Source organism: Cydia amplana, chromosome Z (genome assembly GCF_948474715.1).
Source record: "Cydia amplana chromosome Z, ilCydAmpl1.1, whole genome shotgun sequence".
Taxonomy (NCBI): domain Eukaryota; kingdom Metazoa; phylum Arthropoda; class Insecta; order Lepidoptera; family Tortricidae; genus Cydia; species Cydia amplana.
This window is the reverse complement of record NC_086096.1, coordinates 26,288,568-26,311,467: the sequence shown is the minus strand read 5'-3', so window position 1 is coordinate 26,311,467 and position 22,900 is coordinate 26,288,568. Positions and strand designations below refer to the sequence as shown.

Here is a 22,900-nt window from a genome sequence, read left to right as displayed (position 1 = left end):
CGGAGGGTGTTTCCGTCTAGATGAGTGCCAGTATTGGGTGAGGGATATGCGTTGAGCCAGTGGCCAGCGTCCCTACAACCAACTGCGATCAAACGAGCGCGTTCAGCTCCTTCGCTGTTATCTAAACATGTGGTATACGTTAATTTCGATAAAGCATCATCCCAGCTCCTCTGTGATTTTAGATTATATGGAGGGTCAATTCCCGGGCATGCAGACAGCCAGGCATTTCTAGCATCGCCCAAGCCTGTGATCTCATAGTTTGTGGGTAAAACCCTTAGGATTTTTCCTACAAGATCAGCAGAGCTATGGACGGACGATAGAAATGCCGGCAGTGAAACGCTAGAGATTTTGCGTAAGCCCAGCCCGCCGTACCGAACGGGTAGAGACGCTTGTAACCACGATTGATCGGATAGCTTTATATTAAGAATACGCTCTAAGGTAGTCCGGACCATGAAGTCTATAGGTAGCAGCAAATTTACATGTTTCCAGAAAGGGCTGCAGCGAAGCACATACATTAACTGGGGAACAAAAAGACAAAATTTAAGAATGGTGAGGGCTGAATGGGGGCTGATTTCTAGAAGACGATCGGCGTAATTTTGAAATTTGGAAACGGTGTTACTGATAAATGTTGGAAAATAAACGTCAAAAATTGGAGTCCCCAGGAGGCTAAGGGAATCTCTTGTAACAGTGGTAACATTAGGTGTTATAGTATTGAATTTCTCTGTAACGTCCGAGTGGTTTAGTGACGGATCGTGAATATATAGTTCACATTTATTACAGTTCAGGTCTAGACCTATGGACTCGAACTTAGTTTAGTTATCTGCCTCTTTATCGCTCGAATATCCAAGAGTGATAAAGACGTTCGATAACGAAATTTCGATTTCCTTATTGTTTTGTAATTTTAGCCTTTACTTAAAATGCTTGATCAGGTCTGTCACATGTAGATACGTATTGTACATGTAAGTACCTATTAGATACGGTATCCTTGCATTCGCACAGCATACATGCTGGACAAGTATTAGGTACTATACCTACATGCTGACAGGATGGCGATTACAGCAATGTTAACCCGAGAAGCTATCTAATCGTTAACAGGCTGTTGTGGTTATCGAGCTGTCACGTTAATGTTGGAGCTTCGGCGATAAAGACTGCAACAGCAAGCAGTATAGAGTAAGACCAAAGAAAGTCTGCAGCGCTAGATTAAAAGTAGTTTTTAAAAATCAGTATGCGACAACACCACAGAAAACGGATTAAATAGTCTTAATACTTGTGAAATTTCTACCATATTTACCGTCTATGAAAAAATTAAGCTGTATGCACAGCTTAATTTTTATGGTAAAATAAATTTCCTTCCAACAATAGATGTCACTATTAATATGTACCTAGACATATACTAATATTGATAAATAATATTGGGAGAATGTGATATTTGGCTTCATCAAAATTAATAAGCATTTGTAATATCCGCGACGGCGGTAAATAGATACAGAGGGCCTACCGCGAACACCGAAGTTCTCAATATGCGGGCATCTTTCTCTTTTACTCCCATTAAGGCGTAATTAGATTGACAGAGAAATTGCCCGCAATTTGCGAACTAAAGTTTTCGTAAAAACGAAATAAACCATTAAAACAATAAACATATTATTAAAAATAAATTGTAGCTTTAACTAGTAGGTACCCATGCCGTGAGCATAAGCATGGAGGTTGTGGGTTCGAGCTCAAAACCCGGCTAGTACCAATGAGTTTCACGAAATGTTAGAGGAAGTTCATAAGTATGCCTATACCTATTAGGTGTGTTCAATTTGGTGTGAAACCTTAGTCTAAACCAATATTATATTATCTAAGTAGGTACATATGGTGAAGTATTAAGATGTTTCATTCCACTTACCCGTCATCAACTCCAAATTTTGTAAACATTGTCGTTTTTCAGCTTGAATCGCCTCGTGCTGACTTTTTACAAGTGTAAAATTATTCGTCATGCGGAAAAGTAACTCCCGCACGCCGGTTTTGTAAAGTTTTACCATGTTTATTTCGTTCATCACCAAACACAACGAATATTTAAACGATTTTGACAAACACATACCATAGTGCATGACGTTTACTGACTGCTAAAAAACATTGCCATATGTAGTTTTTTAATTCGCTGTCAAATTATTGCGCTGCAGACTTTCTTTGGTTTGACTCTAGCTACTTATGCCAGTAGCTTACGTACCACCACCTTACAGTCGAACGTTCAAGATAACCAGTATAAGTCTGCTCTTTGTTTACATTTAAGTAGTCGTAATTCTCGATGTCACATTACACCGGGCCTTCTCAGATCCCAACTCGTCCGCGGTCGCGCATCCAGTCTGAATACACTACCAGGTCACTTATCTATGCCCTTAAAAGCCCCACTGACTCATCTCCATCTTATATTGTGGCTCGTCCTATATTCCAAGTGACGGAGCCACTTATGTCTAATTACACAAACAAATACATACACAAGGAGGAGGTGAGAAGGTTCTCGTGGTAAATTTATGTTTGTTCATTCAGTATCGTACATTCGTGCATGGCGATAATTAGTAGCATTAAGCACTACTTAATGACTTGACTTATCCACGAAATGCATTTTAACATCGATTGGCAAAAAAATTACACGTTTTGGATTAGCAACGTTGTTATTTACGTTATGTGTTGGATAACTAATAGTAGGTATTTACCTATAGTATAGATACTAGCTACACTTTATTGTTCCAAGACACTGGGCAAGGTAACGTAAATGCCAGGAGGATCATAGGGCAAACTCGTAAATGTTATATGAGTTATATCAGCACGGGCTCCTGGAAAGCAATATCTGGTTTCATTAGAACCCAGGGTCGTCGACTGCCGTAACAGATTCTTGTACGATTGTATACCTTTTTAGGGTTTCGTAGCCAAAGTGGCAAAAACAAAACCCTTATACATTCATGTCCGTCTGTCGGTGTCACAGCCATTTTACTCGGAAAGTTTAGGGCACAGAACATATTAAAGAGGTAACATTAAACCTCTTTAATATGTTCTGTGGTTTAGGGTGTCTTTTTATAAAATTTATTTGGAATATAGGTGTATTTTGTAAGCCGCTACTTAATTAAGTTTAAATAAAAAAAAAATACTTAAAGGGGCCCGTCAATTTTTTAACGAATTATGAAATAAAACAGATCTCTCCATTATGCGTGGTCCGACACGCACTAGGCCAGTTTTTAAAGTATGTAGGTTCCTACTTTCTAATTTATGTTACACATTACAGACAACAAAAACAAAAAAAATTGAAAGTTTTTATAATCCGGACCTTTGGTTGATATTTTATCATTCAAAATAATGAATATAGAGTAATAATAGTTATTTGTACAACAAGTGATCAAAGTTTGATATTTCTTCGAGTGCTTATTTGAGTCCCGTGCAAGCGAAAGATTCTATAATAGATTCACGAGCGTAGCGAGTGAATCTAATTTAGAATCTTGAGCGTAGTAAGGGACTCAAAAGCGCACGAGATGTAAATAACTTTGATCTCGTGTAGTACACAACATTTTTCACCTCAGCGCAGTGAGAACATACCTATTAGACAACTTGAAAAATGTAATCCTTCTTCATCACTTAATACCTGCACTCATGTTTTCTTAAGATATACAAACAATTAAGTTTAATTACCGCAATGGAACACAAAAACAAAACGTAATAATAAATTCCAGTAAAATAATATAGAAATAACAAACATTAACTGACACTTCAATCGCCAACTTTGACAACAAAAAAAATCTTTGTAAGATACGGTCCGAATTGCGGATACGTACTATTTGTCAACTATGGTAGAAATTCTTAAAAGTAAAATAATTAATTTTGCGTGATGATCTGTGTATTTTTTGAGTTCGTTATTTTAATTGTACAATAAAATACCTAAAATATAGTATTTTATCAGTTTTTATGAAATCTTAACTTTATTTTTATTTATTAATTATTAAGAATTTATACTCGTACGTGGTTTGGAACGATGCGGTCTGAAGTTTTTCGGGGGTCTATTATAAACCGTGAATATACTGTTGAATGTCGTTTTAACTTTTTTTTGTCTGTTTCTTTTTGCTAACAGTGTGAAAGGGACAGAGATAATAGAACCCAAGTATTTCGAACTTTTATTAGACCCCGCATGTTGAAATGACATTTGACTATAAAGGTCACTTGAATGTCATTTTGTCTCACTCAGTGAGCAAAATCGCATTTTGCTCACTGTTTTTAAGAATCAAAGTACCCTTGTTCGAGCTGCTGAGGTGAAAAATAAATTACAATGTTGTTTTATATAAGTAAATCAATTGATGCCCCAATTGTATTGTCGATCGGAGAGGGCTTCCGCAATATCTAATATAGTAGTTTATGCAACAGTGATATAATAAGGGTTCTTAAAATTCAAGGGTCGAAGTTACAAAACGAGACGTAGTCGAGTTTTGTAAAAAAAGACCCTAGAATTTTAAGAACCAATTATGAGCTGTTGCATACATTACTTTTTCTATGACAGCTGCAGCAAAAAAAAAAAAAAAAAAGTCGAGTTTTGTAAAAAAAGACCCGAGAATTTTAAGAACCAATTATGAGCTGTTGTATACATTACTTTTTCTATGACAGCTGCAGCAAAAAAAAAAAAAAAAAAAAAAAAAAAAAAAAAAAAAAAAAAAAAAAAGAGAGAGAGTTATTATTAAAAAAAGAGTTATTATTAAAAAAAAAGAGTTATTATTAAAAAAAAAGAGTTATTATTAAAAAAAAAGAGTTATTATTAAAAAAAAAGAGTTATTATTTAAAAAAAATTGAGTTATTATTTCAAAAAAAAAAAAGAGTTATTATTGTAAATGAAAACATACCTCTTTCAATCAAGATGATCGGAACTTGTATCTTTAAAAAAAATAAAGCAGTTGTATTATACTCATAAGATGACTGCTAGCAGTCATCTTATGAGCCTATAGACAAAGCATTCAAATGACATTGCTTTAGATATCACTGTCAGTCATTTAATTGACACATTTAAGTGCTGGAGTAGAAAAAGTAAATATTAACACACACAACATACATTTTATTATAGCCTAATATTAATATTTACTTTGTCAAGTTAAGAGTCAACAACTTACTTTATTTTGCTTTATCTTTATTTATCTTACTAAATTCAATAACCACCGTCTAGCATTATAATTTAGACTTAGGTACCTATTGCAATAACTAATGTATAATACCTACCTATTTCAGCTCTCTAATAATACTTTCTGTAATAACTTAATTTAAAATTGTTACTCGTTTTACTAGCATTATTGTATTTAGGTATATTATCTTTCTCTCCTCCACGGGACAGGCATTGCCTAGTGTGGAGGTCAGTAAAAACTGTATCCATGTGAATATTTTTCGGAAATAAACGATTTTTATTTTTTTATTACTACGCAATACGCAGGGCTCGCAAAAAGCGAAATGTCGCGACGTAATTTGAAACCAGGGTCTATGTTTTGGTTACATCTGCAGCTCCATAGTTAAGGCAAAGTTATTAGGAAACAACCAAACATAGTGGTAGATGCAAAATATTTGTTTTAAGGGCTTGATAAATGAATGCTAATATAAATTATTTGTTCTTGCCTGCGACCAAGAAGGTAACATTCGAAACGTCAGAGTAGGTAGAAATAGGTAACAAAAGTAGGTAAGTGCACATATACCTACATAATGAGTGCAATAAAGTTCCGCTATAGTTGAAATAACGAGTGAAGATCGTGCTAGTTTAAATCATTTTTTAGATCAAAACAAATGAAGGCGGTTAAAAATACCTTAATGTACCTACCTAGTATGCCACTCATTACGAAATGCTTAGTCAATAATTCAGTTATAATAGTCAGTATTTAAGTAAGTTAACGAACCTTTCCTGACGAACAACTCTTAATGTTATTTTTTCTTAAAATTATATTTTTTATTCATTTTACAAATTTTATTTTCTAACAGTGGTGTACGTCTTAATACAAGTATGTGCCTGTATGTGTAACCTAGTCTTAACACACAGGGCAAAATGAGCGTGAGTATCGTATGTCGGTGACTCGCAGGTGGTGCTGAATGCGTACTCGTAAACATCCTTGGAATGCCACTGGTGATGGTGCTCCCCACAGAACATATTAAAGAGGTTAGAACGGCTATCGCGCGCAGTTAGTATCGGAACCGGTGTCGCCGCTCGTTCCTCTCCACATTTCCACATTTCTCGCGCAACTGTAGTAAAAACTTGTGTGCCTGGTGAATGGACACGCCTCCTTTAGACAGATTTGATGTCTGGCTTCTTAATCTGAACATTATTGTGGCGCAAAAGGCATGTTTACGTTTTTCGGTCAGCGCGGGCGAGTACTAGCATGCGAGCGTTTGCTCATAACCGGCGGCGACACGTACCCTGCTCGCATCGCCATTCTACTTGTTCTGTGGTGCTCCCTTAGCATTCCACTTTTTACAGCTTCGTATGTAAAAGGATCAGACACTTTAACAGACGTGTGTTTTATGTTCACCATAGACACAATAGGAAATTTTTTATTCGTTATGTTTTCAAAAATGGACCGCAAGGTAGACTTTGCCGGTATAAAATCAAGAGGCGAAGTGCATAGTTTATAAAATACAAGTAATGTATTAATTAACGCTTGTCTTTCAGTTATTTTTGCCTTAAATTACTCACATTTATTCACAACATTTATGTGGTCCCGACTATCACAGTCGGGATCCGAATCTAATTTCCTAAGTATAAGCCAGAATAAGTCTTATTGTTAAGAGTGGTCAATTAGCCAATTACTTACTATGTAGATTGTAGTGGCCAATAAGTATAGCATAGCAGTCAGAAACTCTGCAGTAGCTACATAACGTACCTATTGATGCGGTCGGAATTCGTTATAATAACGTTTCGGGCTACTCCTTAAGGAGCCTATCACAAGAAAACGCATAATAGATATGGTCTGAGCGTAGGCTGAAACATAGAAGGGCGGATCCGCCGGCATACCAAGTGTGTGGCATAACTGGCATAAGAACAAGGAACGAAACTGATAACTTATGACATTTCTTATCAAATCGCAAATACTTAGGTTTAAATCATGTAAACGACACAAGTTCAACAAACATCGAGATCGATGTTTACATTAATTAATATTATTTATATTTATTACTATATGACGTGCTTAATTCTAATTCTAAGGTGTTCGTGATTTGAAATTAAATTGTCACACTAAGCATGGCCCAAACTCTGAATTCTTACCTTTCGGATTTCACAGAAAAAAGAAAAAAAAAGAAAAAGAAAAAAAAAGAAAAAAGAGCTAAATTTAATTCTTTGTTCATGTATGTGCTAGGTATTTATGAACGGGTTGTTGCGTTGTTGGTGACTAATGGTGACAGTATGGAAGTGTGCTTTGTGGGCGGCCGCACGCGAACTCGAAGCCGAAGCGGCGTGGTATGAAGCAAAGCGGACGCGATCAGTTAATTTGATTTTTTGACGCGAATGCGTAGCGGCTAGAATCGTAAAGTAGGGGTAGTGCGTGTGGCATGATTATGGGGAATCACCACGTAGTATGTCAGGCGCCGTGTATTATTGTGTTACTACCTACAAAACCCTACCATACTTGATGTTTGACTCGCTCCCACAGTGGGAGTGGGAGTCTCACTGCTACATAAATGCATTATTGTATAGGGGTAACGATATACAATAGGGATGTTGACACATGTTGAATTTTATAACAAAATCTAGTAAAATAGATAGCAAACGAGCAATTTATCACAATAATGTGGATAATAAAATAAAATATTGAAAAATTACAAAAATACAGGACCTAAAAGTTTCAAAATTCAAGTTTTTTTTAACTTCCAAAAACGATAAAAGTAAGGGTACCATTCGATTCCTTACATTTCACCAAAAAAAATATTGTACAGCAACTATATACATAAACGCAATATTTCACCGACAAAAACGCAATTTTCTTGTTTTGTCCATACTACAACGTGGGCGATGACGTCACGGCCTCTGGCCGTTTTGTATAGGGCGTTTCGCGAGTGAAGTGCGACTGTCGGACTTTGACTACAATTTCTGACTTTTGTGTTACTTTAATGCAATGGGTCCCATATAGACATTTAGGTACATTTTCAAGAGAAATTTTAATAAGAAACGGTACCTATAGGTAATGGGCTTTGCACGTAGGTAACCTCACACCCCTTCAAGAATGTGATGTGACGTCATATGTAAATGACCTCATCTGGACGCATATAACTGAATATTGTCTAATGAACAAAGATAAACTCTCTCGTGTTAAATTATCGAATGTCCGGTCGCTAAGCAGGACGTCACACACACCGCGACACGCAATAATGAAAAAAGTAGAATTCCATTCAATTAATTAACGGCTTACTCCGACATCCAACTTCATGCGGGAGCGGGACTCTTACTTAAATGTTTGTTTCCTTGACGAAACAATTCTCAACAATCTCAAGTAAGTACGAGTAGGTAATTATTCGTTTACACTATACAAAGAGCAATAAAAATGTATAATGACAAAAAAGGTGAGTATTAAAATGCGAAGTAGTGACTAAGATTCCTCTCGTATTCGTTATAGGTTATAGTATCTAGAATGGTTTATTGTACAGGTTCACGCTTTGAGTATGGCTACTATGGATCAAACGAGCCACCATTTTAGCCACATGTATATTCATCGAAAATGTATGGCTTTGCAGAAGTTATCGAATTTCGTCTCCATGTATTGATTACCATTTGAACAGTTTACGGTCATACCTGATAAATTTGAAGTAAACAGGTACTTGGTGTCCTGGCCGTTATTACGTAAGGGCACAGGTACTTGTCTTACACTCATAGTTTTATAATAATCAGGTTAGCGAAGTTCACCAACAACATTATATCGATTATTTCTTCGAAACCATAAATTATCGCTGAAATCCTGGCATTGGCTTTCGTTTGATCCATACTAAGCTCAACACTGTGTACCTAAATGTTTAGTCAGAATACATTATATTATATGACAATTTATTATGTAGTTATTAATTAAAATACAATGACAGTGCCCTTTGGCAGATTTTCTGTAATCTAATTTAATAAACAACAAGGCAATAGTAGACAAGTTCCATAAAACGCGAAAATAACGTCTTAGGTCCGCAGCTGTCGGTGTATTGTATCTGAGGATTGTACTTACAATGCCACGCGCTCACGCGCAACGTCAGTTACATACCTACTCGTACAAGTGTCTGCAACACCGTAGTTGCACTTAGTACTATTTACCAGCGCAAGTGTTGTATAAAAAAATGACCGACTTGATTTCCATCATTGCACTGAAGTTATCCACTGAGATTGTAAATTAGTAGTCGAAGCGGAAATTGTGACGAAATTTTAAGAAAAAGAGATTGGAATTAAACGAGAGTAGTTACTCTAGCGTGTTAGACTCTACAATTAATGACATTGCATTGACACTATTAAAATGTAAGTAAGTAGGTACAGGCCTTGTTTTTCCCAATAGTGCTTATGTTTTAAGAAAAGTTTTATAACGGTATCAGTTAATTTTAAAAATATGTAGTATTTTCCATACACGCTTGACAAGTGCAACAAACCCTAGTTGCCTACACGTGAAATACTAATTCAGTATTGTGTCTGGATACTAAACGCTATTCGAGCTGTTCGACAGACGGACACACACGAAGTGCAAAACGTACCATAATTCCACATTTTGTTACCTAATAAAATAATGGCTCCGCTCAAAGTTAATTGACGAGCAATGAAGATTAATGTTCATACTTAAATAATAACAGGTGCTTTGCAAAGGAATTTGATCCGAGGTAAGGGCTCCAGCGCTCGCGCCGCGAGTACCCGCGAGTGCCCGCGCTGACCTATTCGCGCCCACGACCTTTAGGGAAGGGCCACTAGCAAGCCATTCGCCCCACGCAACATCTAACTGATTACGAAATGTTTTGTGGAATCTGAGTTTTACTTCGTATTCTGTGAATAGGTTAAGCTTCTCAATTGTTTAAGAGAGAACATTTTATAAACCTGAATTACATAGATATATAAAGGTATTTACAGGTATTTACAAATTACATAGATATATAGCTTATTTAAAGGGTTAGGTATTATTACTTACTAGTCGTAAAATTTGAGGTGTCCGTCTCTGTTTTAGACGTTATAAAAATATTGACACATGTCTTTTGTGCTGAGTTGCACAACAATGGAACTAGCGGCAGCGTGTGAGCCAGGTCTTCATGGTAGGTAGACATAGCGAAATAGGTACGCTACTGATATCATTGTAAACTTATAGGAGGGAATAAATAATATGCGGTCACACGACACTGCAACCGCGGGCAGCGAGGTCGCCGCGGGTTGGTGCCTGCCCGTAGCCCCGTAATATCTGCTCAGGCCGCGTCAGGGCTATTACCGCGAAAATCGAAGTTCGCAAATTGCGGGCATTTTTCTCTGTCACTCTAATTACGCCTTCATTGGAGTAAAAGAGAAAGATCCCCGCAATTTGCAAAAAACGGTTTTCGCGGTAGCCCCTCAGGCCGAGACAGAGCGGCGGTCTGCCTCGGACGATCCCAACATGCCATTCATCAATGTAATTTTAAATAAGTGGGGGTGGAAAGATTCGGCCTTGTGTGAATGCGGCGAGGACATCCAAACCATAGAACACATAATCAAACGCTGCCCTCTGCAGTCATATACTGGAGCTAGAGAAGACCTGCTGCAACTCACACCCGACCCGACGCAGCAGCGTGGGTCAACTGTTTAAATTGTATTATTTTGGACACCTTTCATTGTTTCGCGATAATTGTATATATATATGTAATTGCCTATTTTGTAAAACATGCCATAAGACTAAATAAATAAATGTAATTTTAATTAAAACATGACGTACCAAAAGTATTAGGTACTAAACATTTTTATATAGTTACCTAAGCATATTAAATTTTGTAGGCGGTTCACCTATTTTCAATTTCCTGGATTCAATACAGATTTAACCGAAGAGGTGTCGGATTTACTGAAATTTCAGCAAAAAAAATAATAAATATGAGAGTGGGTAAAGGTATTTTAAATATCTGAGCATTATAGTTTTATAAGAATACACTAATAAAAAAAACCTTCCATAGGATAAATTCTTCATCGCTAAATAATTACGTTCAGAGGGCCTACCGCGAACCACGTTCGACGTGTTACCTTCCTGTCACACTTACGTACGAATTTACAAGTGCGACAGAGAGGCAACACTTCGAACGTGGTTCGCGGTAGGCGCTCTCTGAACAAGTGCTGCTGATCTGAAGACAGATCCCGTGGCTTCAACTTAATTTATATAATGACTCCCTAGGTCTCCAGTTACGTACTTGGTAGGTATTAATTAAGATTTTAAACTCGATTGTTAAGTGTAATTTTTAATACATAGTTTCTCTAAGCGTTTACTATTAATAGTATGACCCTGGGCCCAGTTATAATGAATAAACGATCGTCTCGTCTGTAAGTAGGTAAACAGAGGAGCCGGCAGACTGTGAGGCGGCTGCGCCCACGCATGCGCGAGTTCGGTTGCTCTTCGTCCCACACACGCAATATTCTGAATGGCTCCTTGTACTACGAACGAACAGGCAAGCATTGCGGAATCACGTAATAACTTCGAGTAGGTACTATCCTCGAATCATCGCTCGCCGCTGACATGCGTGCACATCTTGAATAGACGTCGATAAACGCTGCCCGAACCTAGGTTAGGCTTGCACAAAGCGAGCCTTACTCGCAATCTTGCCAGGACCCGTTTCGCACAATAGAACCATCAGATAGATTGCATAATAGATAGTATAATTAATAGTACAGTAAGATGTTCGTTGTTATAGACAAACATTTCTAAGAAATACTATTAACAGACATTTGTTTTGTCTTTAATACTTAATACTGATTCGAAAAAAAAATTGCGAGTCAGACTCGCGCACCAAGGGTTCCGTGTTCCGTACCATTACGCAAAAAACGACAAAAAAGCACGTTTGTTGTACGGGAGCCCCAATTAATATTTATTTTATTTTGTTTTTAGTAACAGAACAGAAATAACAGAAATACGTCATCTGTTTCAACTGTCTTGCTATCACGCTTCATGAGATACAGCCTGGTGACAGTCATACAAACAGACGGACAGCGGAGTATTATTAGTAATACGGTCCCGTTTTTACCCTTTGGATACGGAACCAAAATAAAAGTACGAATACAACCCGTCCTTGCGACAGTCATGAACTCTTTATCTGGTCAAGTAGGTAGGGTTGTCACAATAGGTAAGCAGTCGTGTCCTTGGAGGTATGTTCAAACCGAGAGTTTTATATTCATTGCGACCAACCCACAGTCATAAAATTTGGATACTAATAATGATCGTGTTCTATACTCTAATTTTTCGCATCATGTGTTCTTAGTTCTTACAATTTGCATACGTATGTCTAACTTCAAGAATTCGATAGGAACTTTACGAGTACCAGAGTAGTACACAAGTATCTCGAAGGAGAAACCAATCGGGAAAGCAATATGTCGACACCGCAGGTGCACAGCAGCCCTGGCGCGGCAAGCATCTGTTTCGTAATAAAGCGAGCCAGCTCCGTCCGTGCAATATGCACTTTATTTTGATTAAATACATTTCGCTCGACATATTTTACTGAATTTATTTAAAAACATCAAATCAAGAGTGAACAGGCACCTTCTGGGCAGACTCGCTCCATTGTAGGCCACGTCTTCGCCTCGGCTAGTCTGTGGCCATGAGTAAGCCCATTTTTAATTAAAAAAAAAAACATAAGACGTAATACCTTCTTTTTACAGTTTACTTAGATAATATCTAAGTAAATAATATTTATATTTTATATTATATTTAGTAGAATATGATTAACGCAAGATTAGCGATGCTATATAAACTCGCCGTCATTAGAACTTGCGAACTATGCAAACAAACCGCCATATCTGGGGGCACGGCAGTGCCCCCGCCAAGTCGAGCGCGAAGCAAACACTGCCGTACCATCCTTTACTGGAACCATTTCGCCGCATTTTCAGGCCTCTATTTGAGAACCTCTGGATGAGACCAGAACGCAGAAATTTTTGTCATCCAGTAAGCTATAATCACATACTTAAAATCCAAAATTTCAAGTCTGTAGGTCATTTGGTTCCGAAGTTAAGCGAAAGCAAAGTTTCGCATTTATGACACTCACTCACTCACTCATGATCATCAGAATGGAACTAGTACTTCCCATAAACTCAGAGAGCTGAAATTTGGTACAGAGTTAGGGTTTAATAGCCACATAAAGGGAAAACCTTAAAATATTGCAATATCAGTCACGTTTTAAAGATCTAAGAACTGCATAAGTAAGTTTGTAATCCCATATAAATATATGATATTACAAAGTTACTGTTGCAGTTCCTACAAATAGCAGGTAAAGGTACACTACGATGTACGATGTGAGTATGAATGAAGATATGTTTAGTTATGATATGTGTATACATAGTATGAGTACCCGAAAAGAAGGACTGCCTACAAAAAGAGTTGAGATCCCATCAAAAACATTACATGTAAAAAGGTGCAAGTCTCGCAACGCTTTTACTACAAAAAAGTTTTGAGATGTAATCTGAAACCAAGTCGGTTATTTTAATCAGTGCCAGGAGGTGTTAAAACCGTATCAATAAGATATCTTTAATTTGTAATACATATAATGACTTGGCAATCGCACATAATGCTTTACTCGTACCGTACTCGTAAATATGTGTATTGCTCAAACTGCAATTAGCGCTAGCGTTATGTTCAATTAGAATTATTTTTAATAGGTGACGATGATCCTTTTGACATTATGCAGCCGTGCGATGGCCAAGTCATTATACGTATTGCAAATTAAAGATATCTTATTGATACGGTTTTAACACCCCCTGGCACTGATTAAAATAACCGACTTGGTTTCACATTACATCTCAAAACTTTTTTGTAGTAAAAGCGTTGCGAGACTTGCACCTTTTTACATGTAGTGTTTTTGATGGATGTACAGTATAAAGTTGCCGTCATTAGAACTTGCGAACTATGTAAACAAACAATATCAATAAGATATCTTTAATTTGTAATACGTATAATGACTTTTGGCCATCGCACGGCTGCATAATGACACAAGGATCATCGTCACGTATTAAAAATAATTCTAATTGAACATAACGCTAGCGCTAATTGCAGTTTGAGCATTATACATATTTACGAGTACGGTACGAGTAAAGCATTATGTGCGATTGCCAAGTCATTACGTATATGTATTACAAATTAAAGATATCTTATTGATACGGTTTTAACACCCCCTGGCACTGATTTTAATGCCATTTTTAGGTTTTCTATGGCTTGATAAGCTAAAAACTACTTATGTTTATAATTTGAAGCTTGTGGGTACGCTAGAAGTAACTATGAGATCGAGTATGATGATCGGTGAGTGTGTCAGTGTCGAAACTAAGGAACTTTGACGTACAATAATTCTTAAACTACAAGTTCAGATTTAATGTTTTTGAGAATAGAATAATATCTAAGTAAAGCATGTTAAGCTCTATAGGTTACTGAAAATTCAGGGTTCTAGCTTCAGCCAACACAAAATTACAGGACGTTGAAAATGGCCTGAATCGCTTCGAGAAAAGGATGGTACGGCCGTGCCTCTTTGTTTTGCTCGACTTGGCGGGGGCACTGCCGTGCCCCCAGATTTGTTTTGTACATATAAAGTAATCCGTAAAAAGGATGATACCCACGGAAAGTATACTAGATTTAGTAGATAGTAGGCAAGTACCTAAGGTAAGACGAAACGCTTGGCCCACATGGCTCCACTTTCATCTTCGAGCGGAAGTGGTTATTTGCGCGATGCGCCTGTCGGTACTTACGGCGCGTGCGTGCGAGACCATTTTCTGCTATTAGGGCCCATCCAGCAGTCGTAGGCGGTGCCCTTCGCCCACATCCTGACCCGGAAGGGAAAGCACGAGCGGATTTATGATCGCTCATTCAGAGTATAAATTTACAAGCCTAATGGACACTTAACAGAGCGGTGATATATTGTCGACACGTGCTCCTTGACTCGAAAATCACGTAGATGTTGTACTTAGAGAGTTAACCTACGATTCCGACGGCTTAGTAACAACATTGAAATTGAACATGTTTTAGCATAAACATGTTTTGGGACTGGTTTCCCGACGGGTCTTAAACTGTTTTAGTGTGGGTACCTAAGTATTAAATATTGCCGCAAACCTTTCTTTCTATTGCTATACCTATAAGTAACTTAGCTTCAAAATAATATTATAAATTTACATTTCGAGTGTCAACAATCAATTTATTGACTTTAAAGTCATTATCCAATAATGTCCATTTGCTCAATCCTTTATTTAAAGTGTATCTAATCGGCCAACTTCCTAGCAAGGTGGGCGCCCTAATGACGGGCCCAGCGAACTGCCGAGGACGACAGCCGGATGAGCGATCAGTCGCACCCCAAATTCCAGCGAGGACACTTCCATCTACATCGGTCGGTGTGCGGCGCGCCGGCGCGGACAGTCCGGCGTGATTCTCCTAAATGGCCAACGTCCGCCGGCCCACGTGCGCCCACGTCACGGACTAATACGAAATTTAGAACAAATCTTGTAAGACGCTGTACGTAACATAGGTTACATAGGTAGTGCAGTTTAGAGATGATTGCCGGCGACGCCGACTTCCTAGTATTAATATACGGTCCACAGGGCTGCCTTTCTCCTTTTTTGTATGGCAAAATATATGATGTAGGTATGTAGTATACCACTACAAGCATGCCTAATTTAATTACGTTTTGAAAATTGACATTTTGAGGTTAAGATTTTGTGAAAACATTTTTGAGATTTATTACCTAGAACCCACCATTTATGAAAGTGAAAGTAACTCATAATAGATTCTAGATTGTTAACCAAGGGATGAAACTTGAAAGCCACCCAAGTGAGAGCGCCAATAGTTCGAGTCAGAATTTCACCCGAGTTAATTCATTTCGAAGACGAGGAAAGTACAATATGTGTATTTCCCAAAACATGACTAAGTAGGTATATACTTGTACAGTATTTCTTGAGTTTAGTGACCTAAACAATGACCCACTTTCAGAGCATGAGCAATGAAAAAGTATCAGATATAATCCACGCCTACAAACGTCTATAATATTACTCTTTCGTTCATGAATTCATGGTACCTCACCTCACCTTCATTATAAGTAGTTCCGCTTATCAACACTCGTAACCAGGCAGTTGTTCCTAATTTTCTCTGGATACCCAGTCGTGAGTCAGGCATTAGGAATTGGGCCTGTGTCGGCAGCATTCCTCGTGTAACATTGCATCACTGCGTATCTACACAGCGAATGCGCGTTAAACACACCGCGGACTTAGCTTTTCTTGAAGGCCGCAACACACCAGATGCGTATGCAGGCACTCGCGTGCACGCGCGAGTTTTAAATATAGGTATGGAAATCACATCACCCCATCGAGATGGACCTGTGGCACACCAGACACTGTGTGGCCCGGGCTTTAGATTTACTGACAGAAGATTTCGAACATACTGGTTGAAAGTAGGTAAGTAAGTGAAATAGTACAGTGTTAACATAGGTATGTAAATTGAAATAACTAGTTAGACCAGTAGTTACCTACCTATTACTGTTGAAATGGTTTGTAAAACAAAACTATACACAAGATTTAGGTACTAGCAGAGTTGGGCAAAAATTAACTTGAATAAGAATAAAAACAGAAATTTTATTCTTACTCAAATCGATTTGAAGAAGAATAATTCTTGCAATCGTTATTTTAGAATCAAATACTTTTATTTTAAATGAAGAATAAGAAACGGAATAATTATTCCAGAAGTAGGATTATTATAAATAACGTTTTATTTAATTAAAATGTTATTCAGAATTTAGTTAATAGTTGTACTCCAATGGGTTATATTTTTCTGTAAAATGATACACTATAATACTAAGAAATGTAACAAAAAACCTTACTCCTTCAAATCCTTTGTTACGGTTAACGGTATAACTCTTAGTATTCGTGGGTTACGTCTATTATATTATTAATTTATTAGATGCTTCAGGAGTTTAACCGTTTGAGTTGCAAATTACTTATCAGCTTAACCGACCTACCCATTTGCATAAAGAAGTAGGTTATTTACTTGCCTAATGGATAGACAACAGACATCCTACCTCTTAAATTGAGCTTACCAATCGATACGTAATGTGTAAAAAAAATACATACTACCATACTTTATTCGATCAGGTTATTGCTTATTGTTTACATACTCAACATATTCACGTGATCGTATCATATCATCTATGTAAGGTACTAAAAGATAGTGGCAGTGGCTTTCCAGATACTTATCTAGAAAGAGATTCTGTGCGGAAAGAGAAGAGTCGTGGAATGTATGGGGCTCAATACATTCCACGTCTCTTCTCTTTCCAAATAGACTATAATGTGAAATTTGTCAGTAAAATTATGTTTGATTTCCTGCAAAAGTGGTAATTTTTGTAAATATCCAATTTAGGTTCGTGGAAATGAAAAGTGTTACTAAGTCGAATCACGTCCCGTTACTATAAACAAATATTCACTCTGGCAGGTGGAAATTAGCAAAATTTAGAAGTACTTAAATAAATATCCTTGATGTTTTTTTAATAAAAACTAATTTATTTACTGTTTTTTTAGGTTGGTAGCTAATTATTTTATTATAAAAGTGTGTTTGCGTGTGTGTGTGTGTGTGTGTGTGTCGTATTGTCGATTTTACAGCACTATAGTAACGGCACCAGTCATGGGACATTTAAGAGGAAATCTGGAGTATTTGTGATATTTCCCTGATACATGTAAAAGTACTACCGCTTAGCTTGTTAAAAGATGAATATCCTATCCTTCTTTCATGTTTAAGGCGTGTTGTATCAAAGATACTGCAATTAGTTTCCACATAATTAATAAATTAAAAGTATGTTTTTTTTCTCCAGTCATGGACAGCAAAGCTCCAGTAATGGGCCCCCCATAATGGACATACCCGATCAGTATAAGATATTGGAAAAGGGAATAAGTTTTTGGCAAAAAACTAGTTATTAGTCATTTTTGGTATTTTAAGCTTTTATGTAAGAATGTATTTTTCTTTCGACAGCCAACTAATACTCATCGAGACAATTCTAACAAACACAAACACAATTAGGTTGCGTTTATCACAGAGTTCCTATGGCCACCTCCTGTCTCCATCATAAGATCTGGTCCGAGGAGACCTCCTGACATAGTTCGTAACTACATTATACTTCTGTATTGTTTAAACATGAAATTACGCCATGGCAAGCATCATTATGTAAATTGTCCCATCATAGGAGGTATGCAGTTTTACAGCTCCTATAATGGGATTGGGCAAAATACCACTATTTTTTATACATATCTAGAGTCACAACATAGTGTGTTGTATACCTTATCTCATGGTAAATGCAATTAACAAAACACATTCTAGTTTACACCAAGAAATATTTAATTACAATTTAATATATGAACTCACCTCTCTTAGCGAAGTTGTTAAGAATTCTTACTGGTTATTTTTTCAGTGACACGGCAACTTTTGGGTTGGCGCCAATTTCTTAAAAAGTAACCGAAATTAATAAAAAGTCAAACTTAAACAGCTCTAATATGACTCTTATTTATGGTTAAATATTGCCAGTGTTTATAAACTACTTTTACATACTTATTTTAGAGGATTTGTGGTTTTATGTCCCATTACCGGTTCCACGTCCATTATAGGGTCCATTACGTTAGTGCTGTTATGATCTTAAGGAATTTAGAGTTCTCTTCAGGCCTATGTTCTTATATAAAATTTCATAGATGTATAAATGACAAATGCAAGTACAGTAGTGGGAACATAACACCTAGCAAAGCAAAGAACTATAGCCAATCAAAGTAGTCAGGTGTTATAGTGAACTTACCCGTGCGGTAGCCCGCGTTGGAGAGGTAGGTGGCGAAGGTCTTGGTCTCGTGCTTGGCCTGCCACGTTGGCGACGAACAGTTGTCGTTGTTGGTGTACACGTGGTGGTTGTGCACGTACACGCCGGTCAGCAGCGAGCTCCTGCCACGAAACAACACTATCTTGTCATTTCTATCGTGTTCAATAGGTCAAAAATAAAGAATCATTGGGTACATTATTAATAATGGAGTACACGTGGAGATGTAACAAATATTGCAAATATTTATTAATTTTCCGATTTTCTATCGAAGGCTCGAATTCTGGCTCGTACATGGGTCTTCGGAACTTACGAGTATGTACGGAATAACATTAATATTTACCAGTCAGCTGGCAGTCGCTTTCGTAAAGACTAGTGCGTACTTACTCCAACTCTTAAGATTAGTTGCCAAGTGGACCCTACGTCGTGATGAGCCGTGGCAATAAGCCGGGACAACACCAGGATCGAAAGATGGTGATGATTTATTATTAACTTTTCGGTGAAGGAACCTTGTAGGTATACCTCGAATAAATTCAAAGGTTTGAAGTCCCCAACTCGCTGATGAAGTCCCCAGCGCGAGGAATACACGTATATGTATCTCTAACACGTAATCCCATTTCTGCTCGAAGGAGGAGGCCAGCAGTGGGGCGTATATTTAGGTTGGATTATTAGAATGTAGGCACCTACGAGGGGTGTTCAAAATATTCTCGGTATGAGAATGAAAACAAACAAGTACGAAAAGTTTGATATTTTTATTTTTTAATATACGTCCTATCCTATGTTCATACACTTAAAAGATCGATCAATAATTTTTTTAAATCCCTCGTAAAAATATTTTTTATCTTTCGTGTAAAAATGCTCCTCCACTGCCGCCTTCAATGCTTCATCGTCAGAAAATTTATTTCCACGCAGATCCTTTTTTAAGATTGGGGAGCAAAAAGAAGTCGCTGGGGGCTAAGTCCGGACTATACGGTGGGTGAGTAACAGTTTTAAACCCACATTCAACAATAGCTGCCTTGGCAATATGAGCAGTATGGACGGGGGCGTTGTCATGCAGAAGCAGAATACCTTTGGTTAACTTTCCTCGCCTCTTTTCTTTAATTACATCCTTTAATTGACGTAGAATGTTAGCGTAGTACTGTCCTGTGATATTTACACCTTTTTCTTTATAATCGATTAGTAATACTCCTTCACAATCCCAAAATATCGTGGCCATGACCTTGCCAGCTGAAGGGATGACCTTGAACTTCTTGGGATGAGCTGAACCCTTAATGTGCCACTGCATGGACTCTTGTTTACTCTCTGGGTCATAATGATGAACCCAGGTTTCATCTCCAGTAACTATTCTTTGCAGCACCTCATCAGGATTTTCACCGCACAGGTCAATAAAATCGGAACAACAAGCTACACGCATGTCTTTTTGAAGCCGAGTCAGCATTCGCGGAACCCATCTTGCACTTACTTTTGACATATTAAGATGGTCATGTATAATATCATGTACGGTACCAATAGAGAGATTGGTTACTTGTGCTATAGATTTTACCTTCACTCGACCATCTTCCAATATAAGTTTTTCCACTTTATCAATATTTTCTTGTGAAGTAGCTACTACAGGCCGGCCAGGTCTAGGGTCATCTTCAATACTCTCCCTTCCGCGTTTAAACTCGCTTGACCACTTTTGAATGGTAGATAAAGAAGGAGCAGACTCACGGTAAACACAATCCATTTCCTCCTTTATGGTTTTTTGATTTTTACCCTGTTTTGTCAGAGTTTTATCACGCATCGATGTTCTAATTTAGTTAACATTGTCAATTCGCACATGATGTTCATGTTTGTTCAGCAATTGCAGAAAAACAAAAGACCATCTCGGTTCGAATTATACTTTTTTTTAATGTCAATGAATAAACCTTAGCGGCCAGTAACGAAAGAAATTTTAGAAGAGGTCGTAAGATATCAATACCGAGAATATTTTGAACGCCCCTCGTATGTATAATTTTATACATTTTTGTTATTTTTTATAAAATTCCCGGTTTTACTTTTAGTTAGTGTGCCTTTAGCTGTAAGTACACAGTTACATACCACAGGTACTTTTTTGCTGTCTGATTGATCATTATCAGCGATTATGGTAAACATATATCTACATATTATGTAGATCAGTGTCAGTAGCACGATATAATTTATGCCCGAGTTGTTGGAAAACTAGTCGCATGTTTACCAACTTCATCTTTCTCTCAGATATTTTATGAAACAATTGACAAATATCGGATAAAATAATTAATAAACACCCTACACACACGTTCACACACGTTCTTTGTCAGTCAGTTTGACTGACAAATTAAAATGAATGCTTCTGTTTTCAAACTATTAAAAGATGAAAACTATACCTGATTGATTAACAACATACCCGCAGAGGGCGAGTAGGTAAAAGATAGGGTAGGGTAGGGGTGTTTAGCAAGCGGGTAAGTTGGCCAATCAAAAGATCTCCAAAACTAAACATGCGACGCGGGAAACCAATTTGGCGAAAAGTGAGGTCCGCGTTGTCCGAGGAAGGGGAACATAAATAATCCACCATTACCAAGTTGCCACGCGGCGCAGGAGTTAGTAGCATTATGCTTCGTTTGTTTTATTGGGACTTAAAAGTTTTAAAAAAATATCTGAAATATTTTTGAAATGAAAACTTCTTTAGCGGCGCTGTGCACTTTTTGAGGTGGGGAAAAAATGTTAAACTCGCGTTAAGCGTAATGCGTAACCCTCTTTTTCTACCACGCGGCGAAAATGTATGCCTGAACCTGCTGTTTCGTTTTTATTCACCAAAGAACTTTAGTCATAACGTATCATAATATTCATAATCAGATCAATTATTTAAAACTGGACTTTTATATTAAGCAATAAAGCTCAATGTTCTAATTTTGTACGGGCTGAAATACGAGGATCTCACAGTTACATTCTAACTTTATATCACTCCAATATCTAATCTATCTATCTATCTAATACCTTTAAACGAGCAATTCTTGTTTATTTATCTAATCTATCTAATACCTTTAAACGAGCAATTATTGTTTATTTATTTATTTATTTATATATATATATATATTTCGGCGATCTCGGAAACGGCTCTAACGATTTCGATGAAATTTGCTATACGGGGGTTTTCGGGGGCGAAAAATCGATCTAGCTAGGTCTTATCTCTGGGAAAACGCGCATTTTCGAGTTTTTATATGTTTTCCGAGCGAAGCTCGGTCACCCAGATATTAATTCAATAAAGCCGATTATTTACATGTAGCTAATGACTCCTTGATTGATCTTAATACCGTTGAAATCTCAAAGGATTGCGTTTTTAAGTTTTTAGAGAAAGTAGATATTAAGAAGGGTAGTGGTGCCGATTTGATTCATCCCCTTTTCATTAAAATGTGCGCCCGTGAATTGGTAGTGCCTTTAACTCAAATTTTTATTAAGTCCTTTGCTCATGGTCAGTTTCCCTCTTCTTGGAAAAAAGCCTTAATAACACCAATTTACAAAAGTGGGGATGCGAACCTAGTCACTAATTACAGGCCCATTAGTAAATTAAACATATTTGCTAAAATCTTTGAGAAGATCGTTTACAACAAGATTACTTCTGCTTTCTCTCAGCACATTGCCCCTAGCCAACATGGTTTTTGTCAAGGTCGTAGCGTGGAAACAAATCTTCTGACCTTTACCGATTTTATTATCAATAGGATTTCTTCTGGCTGTCAGGTGGACGTCGTGTATACTGATTTTTCGAAATGTTTTGACAAAATTAACCATAATAACTTAATCAAGAAACTCTTTGAGCTCGGTATACACGGCGACCTCCTTAGATGGATAAAGTCTTACCTGTCCAATCGCAGTCAGGCGGTTGCCTTGAAGGGTTATACTTCTTGCTTTCTTCCTATACATTCCGGAGTGC

At 37.4% G+C, this 22,900-nt stretch overlaps 1 protein-coding gene across 1 annotated transcript in view; it reads right to left on the bottom strand.

Moving 5' to 3' along the window:
* LOC134661374 (extracellular sulfatase SULF-1 homolog) overlaps positions 1 to 22,900 on the bottom strand; it is a 78,750-nt gene that overhangs the window by 18,390 nt on the left and 37,460 nt on the right. Inside the window, exon 3 of the mRNA XM_063517420.1 lies at positions 18,958 to 19,097. Coding sequence (XP_063373490.1) covers positions 18,958 to 19,097 — 140 coding nt within the window. The remainder of the gene's footprint in view (positions 1 to 18,957; positions 19,098 to 22,900) is intronic.